The 9,709-nt window shown below is 36.5% G+C and overlaps 1 protein-coding gene across 1 annotated transcript; it reads left to right on the top strand.

Annotated features, from left to right (window-relative positions):
* The first annotated feature begins 291 nt into the window (after positions 1–291).
* On the top strand, positions 292–5,148 carry LOC132029932 (uncharacterized). Its single transcript, XM_059419347.1, has 10 exons — positions 292–377; positions 1,236–1,289; positions 1,354–1,416; positions 1,523–1,585; positions 2,567–2,731; positions 2,902–3,057; positions 3,927–4,007; positions 4,115–4,176; positions 4,306–4,439; positions 4,766–5,148. Exons 1-9 carry the CDS (start codon positions 360–362, stop codon positions 4,385–4,387), a joined length of 744 nt encoding a protein of 247 aa, XP_059275330.1. The 5' UTR covers positions 292–359; the 3' UTR covers positions 4,388–4,439; positions 4,766–5,148.
* Positions 5,149–9,709: the final 4,561 nt, after the last annotated feature.

The raw sequence follows: 9,709 nt of genomic DNA on the forward strand, positions 1-9,709 counted from the left end.
ATTTGATTTCATTCTGCTACTAGACAGACTTTAAATTGCCATGTGGGTGTCTAGAATGATCTTTTACCTCTTGCTGGTGCTGGTCCAATTTAGTTTTGCTAGCTACGTGTCATATTTCAGCTAACTTTATGAAGTTATTTTGTTTCTATTTGGTTTATGCAGCTCCAAAAGACCATTGATGAACAGAAGGAGAAACTGAAAAAAACTGAACGAGCTCTTCAACTTGCTGAGGGTGCTCTTGATATTAGGAAACAGCTCAAAAGTTCTGAAGCTGTGGTGGATAACAATTACTAAAGCCTCCCAATTTTGCTTTTTCAGGAGGAAATGATTAGAGCAAGGTTTGAAGCCAAGCATCGAAGATGAAGGAGCTCATGGAGGTAGATGTTGTAGCCTATGTCTTATCATGTGAATTCAGGATTATGATACTATTGAAGATAGGAGGTTCCATCTCAATTTTGCAGCTACCTGACTAATGCTGTGATTCATCTTAATGTTTCTATCTACCATGGTATCTTGGTGCTTTCTACTTCCATTCATATTGTGTTAAAGAGTTTGGATATGCCGGTTTTATGGGTTAGCTAGTTGTATTAGTTCGTGTATGTTGGAACTGGGGATATCAGTAGTTTTATGGACAGCTGGATGGTGGGTAGTTTTAGTTGTAAGGGTTAATGTGGTGGTAGTGATGTTGATCTTTAGCCTGTGGATTTGTTGCTGGAGTAATTTTATAATTGATGGCTAAAAGGGAAAAGAAACGTGATGATAGATTTGGTCTATACCATTTGTATTATAGAGCGTGATGGCTGTCCCGTAAGTGGGTGATATTGGTTGAAGGGAAGAATAATGGAAGGATGATACTAGTCATAATGACCTAAGGTGGGATAATCAAGTCCAATCTTCTTTTATTTAAATCATTGACAGCTGGTAGAGATGCTTTTGGTTTCTGTTGATTTATGGATAGCATGCAAAAAATGTTGAAGTTTCTTGTAATTTGAAATTTTAGCAAATTCTTCCAAATTTTGTGGGTTGTCATGAGCTCGTCTAGAATTGGACTATCAGAGTCATAAAGATCCTTTAGGAGGAAAGAGTGGTTGTTGTAGTTTCCCTTCTGTTTTCCCTCTTGCTTGGTTTATGGAGTTGTGATGTGTGGAAGTTGTGTCTGGCTTGTGGTGATGTATGTCGATTTAGTTGTGAATATAAATGTTAACTTGGCTCTTTCCTTTTTGCTAAAAATCCAGGTGCATGGGGCATGGCTTCCACGTTGGCTGGCAGATCATTTGAATCACTACAAGGTATTTTGAAGAATCATAACTAACCTTATTGTAAATGGATTGCTGACTGTGCTGTGAATTTCAGTCTCTTTTGGAGAAGCATTGGCAGGAGCACGGAAAACCTGCTATGGACATAATGATACAGAAGGTACACGTCTTGTTGCTAGTGGATCCTGTTAAACTATTGATTATTGAATGAATGCTTGTTTGAATTACTAATCTATCCTGTTTACTCTTCTTTACTTGCTTTTTAGGCAGTTGAGAAGAAGGCCCAAGCTGAGGTATGGGCTGCGCCACATGTAGAAACAGTGAAAACAGTAAGTCAGCTTTGCATCATTTAACATCTGAATCTTTTATTACCACATTAAATTTAATTAATTTAATGAACTCCTGGAAGTTGTGAAAGTCAGAAATGGGATGATGTCAAACCTTTTAGAATGTCCCAAAATGGTTAAGTGTCATATAAATTGAAAAAGGAAATGGGATGATGTCAAACCCTTTAGAATGTCCCAAAATGGTTAAGTGTCATATAAATTGAAAACGATAGAGTAGTTACTTCTTTTTGGGTTATACCATTTTTTCCTTCTCTATTTCTCATCATTTTGTGTTACGCATTTAACATAAAGAGAAGTCACTACATTATGTGGGTATATGATGATTAATTGACAGTTTGATGCCTAAACCTCTTATCAAGGTTCAGCAAATTGCAATGAGGACAACACTAGATTTATCTGGAAGTTCCTGTTGTTGCAGAATTAATAAAGACGTTATAGAATCTTATTGTTTCTTCTTGTGAATTCTGATACCGTGTGCTGAGATAGTAGACCGCCAAAAAACTAATCTTATTGTTTCTTCTTGTGAATTCTGATACCGTGTGCTGAGATAGTAGACCGCCAAAAAACTAACGGACGTACATAGAACGAGTATCTTATTACCTTAATTCATACTCGTCTCTTTATGGAAATAAGTACTTGAACACGAAACCTAGACTAATTTGAGATTTTCTTTTAACATAGTATCTTTAAACGATTAAAAAAAACAAATATCTATTCTCTTACCACGAGGTGAGTCCTCTTATCTTGTAAATGGCATAAGTCACCTAGGATTCTGGAGGAGGAAAATGAAAAGTAGGACAAGCTAAAAAGTGGGGAGTAAGATGACTTTTAGAATTGGAAAGACACTTTGTTAGTTTTAGATGTAGATACATTCATAATCTTAAGCTAGTTTTCGTGTTATATTTAAGATCAAGATAGAGGATCTTAGTAGTTTTCTCGTGTTTGCTGTTCTACTATTTGAAGAAATGGATGCCAGCTGTGAAGGAACAATGGGTGGTGATGACCACTAACCTCAAGCCACATGTGGAATTGGTAAAGACCAAAGGATTAGAGATTTATGAGACATCTAAAGGCGCCATAACTCCACATATTGTCAAGGTTCAGGAACTAGCAGAACCTCACGTTCAGGTAACATCCCTTACCTGTTAATTTAAATGAATAACAATTTCTGGTCCATCAAGAATATGTACAATAAAAAATATAATTTCCTGTTGTACATTCATCAAATGTACAACTTCTACCTATTTTTCCGGTTTTTTTTTTTGTATGTGATGTGATGTGAGCATAGTTTTTTACAGGAACTTAAGAAAATCAGCAAGCCATACATTGATCAGGTTGCCACTGCTACAAAACCTCATGTTGAAAAAGTCCGTGTTGCTGTAAAGCCTTATACAGATGTGGCAGTTCATCATTATGGGAAGTTCCTTGAGTCTGCAACAGTATACCACCGTCAGGTGTGTTTTTAGTCCCTCAAATATTCAGATCTCACAGAGGTGTATTTGTGATTGAGATATGCAAGTCATTGTCTCTTTCTAGACTTTTCCAGTATTTTTACTACTGCATCAGTTTCTCATGTATTTCGGCTTCGATAATCCCGTAAACCCCCCAAAAAACCGGTAGACTCTTAAGTTACATTTCCTGCCTGTCTTCTTGCTGCGTCTGTATTCTTAGGCTGGAGAGGCTCGTCTTTTTAGAATCATTTTGCTTAAGCTACTAAGTTATCCAAATTAACTCCACGAGATGTCTTGCGAAATCAGTTGATGAAGAGTGCATGAGCTTCCAGTGTGTATTCCCAACAATTTCCGATTTCCGAATGCTTTTGTGGTTTAGCTTTTTAGATTTGTGCGTGAGCTTTTTAAATTATCCAAAAAGAGGCTCGTCTTTTTAGAATCATTTTGCTTAAGCTACTAAATTATCCAAATTAACTCCGCGAGATGTCTTGCGAAATCAGTTGATGAAGAGTGCATGAGCTCTGTATTAAAAGTAGATCCTTCCCTTGGTATTGTCAAATGGAACGGACAAACAGACCTTTATGCAACTAGGGACAAGGGAAATGAGGGTTCAATGAGTACAAATTAGTCTATGTTTATCATGTCTTAATTCATTGGGCGGAGGAAATGGTCATTTTTGTCGGAAGAGGTAACGAACTTATATCACTGTCAGAAGAGTTAATGAGGATATTTTTGTTCTGATCTTTGATTTGAATGATCTAGTGGAAGTATCAATTAAGTAGCAAATGCCTTTGTTATCACGCATTTTTGGTTATAGTATTTAAATTGTCTTGGCCCATCAATTCTAAATCAATGTTTCATGCTATTTGAAGCTGCAAGGCACAGTCGATGAGACACTGAAGAAACATGAGCTTACAAGACCTCTTGCAACAAAGGAGTTTATCTGGTTTGCTGTACGTATCTGACAGTCATATTCTATGGTCTTGCCATCCTGTCCTCCCTTTTAGTTCAACTTTGATGATCTCATACTTAAGATTTCTACTGATCTTATGTGGTGTAGGCCTCAGCGGTGTTGGCTCTGCCTGTTATAATTCTGTTCAAACTTTTGTCTGCCATTTTCTGGTTAGCACAGTTTACTCTGCTCCCTTATTTGCGTTTTCACAATGATCTACCTTCTATATCTCAAAGTGTCTGCAGATGTTTTCTTTCAATGAGGCTCAGAATTGTCTTGTCTTTTATTATTTATAACAGTACAAAGGCGAAGAATCCTACTCGAAATGGTAAATCCCACCATTCACGTCGCAAGTCCAAGAGGGCACACACAGACAAGTAGGGCGAGGTAGTAAAATGCTTTCATCAGAAATCAAGCGCCTTACAGTTTGCAGGTATAACATTTGGCTATTTGCCTACTTTGTTTACCTGGGGCGAAGTTAATTTATGGATGCTTTGGTAACACTTCTTCGTTTCTACGTTGAATGAGTAAAAAGATATAAGATTAGCTGTCATAGAACTAGATAGCCAGAGCCAAATACTTAATAGTGAATAAAAAATGTCTTCATGAGTAGTTTCTAATAAAATAGTACGGGAAGGTCGAATTATGGGAACATAGTGGGTTATCTATCATCTTCTTCAATCAGATTTTGCAGTTTTTTCACAATTATAGTATTAACTGCTGTGTGTGACGTTGGGTTTATTTCATCTTTATTTGCAGATCAGTTGTGTCATTTTTGCACGGGGCTTTTGAAGTATCAACCAGTCTGCAGATTCTTTTGTTTTCCAAGTTCTGCATAGGTTTTCCATATGTGCATAAAGCATTAATGGGGAGGATAGTGGGTGTGAGATATTTATTTTTGTAATATCGTTTCTTTGCTTTGGATAGTGTTAAATGTTGGTGTTTTATTATCTTCCCACCACGCTGTTAGGTTACAATCTTGTGACACTATATTTACTTGGTTGTAATATTTATCAGAGTTGTCTTAGTTGTATTAAGAACTTTATATTCATATTTGATCATATTTGTAACGAAAGGGAAAAAACTATTTGACAAGTCAAACGGAGGATAAATATAAACAATTTACCGGGTAAATTTGGCCTCTCTCCTTGCTTTTTATGTAGCTTGTTGAAGTGCTCTGTCATGCTTTCTTCAATATTTTTTGGCATGGTTTCTTCGCTCCCGTTTTCTTTTTCAAACTGCTTCTAAATGCTTTTACTTGAGCCGAGGGTCGATCGGAAACATTAGAGGTAGGGGTAAGGTCAGCGTATACACTATCATCTCCACGCCCTACATGTTGTTTGAATATAGGAATGCACGTTACTTTTTGCACCTTACTTTTGATTATCTTGTTAGCTGTTAATCATGATTATGAATACCTTAGCTCATCTTGCTCATTCTCGTGAGCGAATTATAGAGGACTGAGAGAAAAGGAATTATTGGTACTATTCATATGAGATACTTTGCTTTAGAGAACAGATATGACATGGTGCGTGGAGGTCGTAACGTGGAACATGTGTATATGGGAATGTGATTCATATGGCATGAAACGTGAATAGCATGACATGGGGCATGGGACCATGAGCAACCTGACATTTACATGAGTACATCATGGATGCATATCGTGACGTCTGGACCTAATTTCATGAGTATTGAGCTATTAATAAGACATAAGCGTGATTTGCGTGGAGTATAATTGTAGGCTCACTCTTGGGTACTCATAGATGTAAGGCATGGATAAAGTATTACCTTTAGAACTTAGATATACTGAAATGATGGGACATGATTCAACATAGTTTACTCTTATCACCGTGAGTAATTGCCCTTGTTATAAATAAGGCTCATGAAAAAATAGATTATAGGCATGAATAATTCGTTCCTCGAGAATCTAAGACAAGGGTAGAAAGTCACTTTGAACATAAAAATGGCATCGGTACTTCGAAAAAGATAAGGGCATCCTTTGAGATGGTTTGAAACATTATCCAAAGAAACATAAGCACGAATTACATAGAATCATGGGTAGGACATCCATCTTGGTTCACCTTCACTATAATCTAACAACATCATTGTTACGATACCACTATAAGTGGGATGCATAATGAAATGGATTGGGGCACGAGTATGTGGTAACATGGCGAACATAATCACAGGGGTCAAGATCATCATCAGATTTGAAAAGCACTTAGATACTAGAACATGGACATGAGTATAAAAGCATGATAGATACGTGAGACCTGAATGAGGTTTTTAACTTTAGACATGAGCATACCAGAAGTGCCAGACATGAAAGGACATTCCCTTGCATAGCTTACTGTCGTATGAAGTCTTAATTCTTGTATCTTAAACGTGGAGTGTAAAGCTCTAACATGGGAATGATATGGGTACGAAAGGCACGAGTAGAGTACGTCTGGGCATTAGTACCACATAGTACATGAATTACTCTGGAATTGGAACCGTTATACCCTTAAAACCCGCTATTCGATCTAGAACTTTATCTCATAACATAATTACCTAGTACTTGATCTCAACAGCATGACAAAAATCACATTCTACGCACCTTATCACACGATTTCCCCCTTAGTTCAAAAGCTGACGTTTAAAGCTTGTGGATCTCTCGAGTTAGCGATAAGTGGTCATCTAGTGGTTCCACCAATTTCCTCTAAAATACTGACGACCCATTTCTTCGGCTTACTTCAAGCAAGTCTTACTTACTGGGAAAACTGGATTACTTAAATGAACGGGTTTCTAATGTACATAACTGGCATACTAGCTTTGTCAGTCTTGGGGAAAACTCTTTTCTAATAACTCTTAAAGACTCTTCTTCCGTAGCTTGCTCTCTTACTGCTTAAATGGTTTTCTTCTTTCACCAATTTCTGTATCACAAATTTAACTTAAACCCTTTGGGTTCTAACACGCCTTCGGTGTATTCAGACAGTTACCTTAGTAGTGCTAACTTGACTAAGTAACTCAAATCGTACTTCTATTAACTCTGCTGAAAATTTCTAATTCACTGTGTCTATTCAAACTTACTCACTATGCTTCTGTTAACCACTTGCTAGCATCATATTCTCTAATTCTTCTCTGAGTGCTAAAGTGAAGCATAAGGTTATTTCTAACTTTTCCTCTTTATACGACTCTATTAAAGGGGTTGTCTACTATCTTTACGAACTATAGACATGAATCACACTTAGGAAACTTCATTTGTCTCAAACAAGGAATTGGAACAACTAACCCCAAACTCCCTATACACTTTCAAAATTATATCATACTATACATCGGGATAAACACTTAATCACATAACCTAAGAGGGAATTGTCATATCTTTTATCTCATAGTAATATCTGCTTCTTGTACTAACTTACTAACGTCATACTCTCTAGGAGCCTGTTTGGATGGGCTTAAAATAAGCAGCTTATAAGTTGGAAACAGCTTATAAGCCAAAAAAAAAAAAAAAAGTTGGGATAGGCTAACTTATTTTTTTTTTTGGCTTATAAGTTGCTTTAGTGTTATATCCCGTATTTTGGTACATTGGGATAATCCGAGTTAGTCATAATAAGTTAAGGACAAGGTTGTAATTTCTTCCGATTTTGTTAAAAGTGCGTAAGTTGCATATTCATCTTTTTATTGGTATGGAGCGTTAAGGATAAATTTGGAATAAGAAAAAATTTGGGGTTAAAAGTGAATTATGGTAAGTTGGACATTTCATGAGAATTTGGGGCTAGAAGTGAAATTTTGGAAACTTTATATTTCATGAAAATGGTCATATGTGGTGGCCATGTGTGGGTGTGGGCCATAGGGCCACATGTGTAAACTTTATATGGACACAAAAGATGAAAACTTAAGTCATCTTCATCATTTTCATCTCCTAGAAACTTCAAGAAAAATGGAGAAAAAAAGAGAAGGAGAAAACGGCCAAGAGAAAAAAAAAACGAAGACCAAAAATCTTGAGCAAAAAATATTTTCTTCTAGCTTTTCCACTCATTGGGAGGTCCTTATCAACATGGAGTAGTTGTTGGAGCAAGTAAAGCCTTTATTCTTGCAAGCACAACCCTAGCCAAGTTGTGAAGATAAGAGGAAAAGGTAAGGTTTAATCTTGTTTGTATATGTTATGGAGGATTTGTGCATGTGGTAGTGTGTGAAAAGGAATGAAATTCATGAAAGAATAGATGTTGATGTCTAGCCGTGCATGTGTGATGTGTGAAGGAATGGTGAATTAATTGTATTTAGCATGTTTGGGTGTTGTTGTAATGTGTAAAAATGAATGAAAGTCATGAAATTTATGTATGTGATGTGTGTGAAAATGGGCGTTTTTGGTAAGTTATGGCGAATTGATTTTACTTAGTATTTTGGTTGTTGTTGTCATGGATTATGTGATGAGAATGAAGGTATTGAATGATTCGAGTTGAAGTTGTAATTGTTGTGTTGTGGCCGTGTATGTGTGGTGTAAGGTAGAAGTGAAGAACTAATTTCATTTGGTATGTTTAGGATGTTGTGTTGTAGATTCTATGTTGTAAAATGAAGGCTTAATGGTTCAAAGTGAAGTTGAAATCATGTGGGCTGTTTTGGAACCTAATGTGATCTTAATATGGTTTCTTGTATTTTTGAGATTAATGTTGTTAAAGTATGGATTGTTAGTATGGTTTATGAATTTGGAAGAAAAGAAATGCGTTGTTGATATTTCCTTGGACTTGGAAGGTTTCGGGTTGCCTTATGTTTTGGTTGGGTTGTTTTGAATAATTTTGTGGATTGTTGGAAATGTTATTGAATAATGTTTGAATGGTTTTGGATTGGTATTTGAACGCGTGGGCAATGATGTTGGGTTGATTATATATGTTGATTTGAACGTAATTGGAACGTCGTCGCATTGTGTGAAAAAAAGGTTGTTGATGTTAAACTGCGTTTTGAATTAACGGTTGATGTTGTTAGAATGTTTGTTGGTATTGTTGTTGATGAATTTGGCCGAGTTGAAATCTCGGGGTTGTTGCATTTATAGGGGAAATGCTTTGCCCAAATTTCGTAGATAAAAGTGATGGCATGAAATTGAATTCCTAAGTGCTTATGGCTAATGTTGGTATGTGATGACGTTATTGTAGATCTTGAGAAGCTGAGACTTGAGTTTGGATTAGCTTAGGAAGCAATCAAGGTATGTAAAGCTTACCTTTCCTTCTTTTGGCATGTCTTAGATGTGGTTAAGCTGTGATACGTTATGAGCTTCGGGGAAATTCTATTCTTAAAAATCCGAGCACGTTTACGAGTCTTATTTGTTTTTGATGTTGGCATCCTTATATGGCCAAGCTATGGTTTATACGTCTTTTGTATGACTAAGTTTCAAAAGTTGCATAAAAGTTTTGTTTTTAAAAGTTTTGTTTAAATGTAACTACGAAAGTCCGTAACTTTCACGGAAGGACGTAACCGGATGGCTTCGATATGCTCAAAAATGATTCTATGACGTAAATGATTCTATGACTTAAATTTTTATGGGCGGGCCCGACTTGAGTCGACGCCCCTCCGTGGGTCCCGCGACTTTCCTTATGCACTTCTGACGATTTTTGAAAGGATATGATATGACTATTATTCCGATTTCAAGTACGATCAGTTTACTTATCTTTTGAGTTTGTAATAATGATTCGATAACATATGATGACTATGATTTTCGTAGGCGGG

This window comes from Lycium ferocissimum, chromosome 9, assembly GCF_029784015.1.
Source record: "Lycium ferocissimum isolate CSIRO_LF1 chromosome 9, AGI_CSIRO_Lferr_CH_V1, whole genome shotgun sequence".
Lineage (NCBI taxonomy): Eukaryota > Viridiplantae > Streptophyta > Magnoliopsida > Solanales > Solanaceae > Lycium > Lycium ferocissimum.

Excerpts from the sequence above, each read along its gene's own strand:
- LOC132029932 (XM_059419347.1), top strand. Across the intron at positions 1,290-1,353 it reads ATCATTTGAATCACTACAAG|TCTCTTTTGGAGAAGCATTG; the intron begins GTATTTTGAAGA and ends TGTGAATTTCAG. Across the intron at positions 3,058-3,926 it reads CAACAGTATACCACCGTCAG|CTGCAAGGCACAGTCGATGA; the intron begins GTGTGTTTTTAG and ends TGCTATTTGAAG.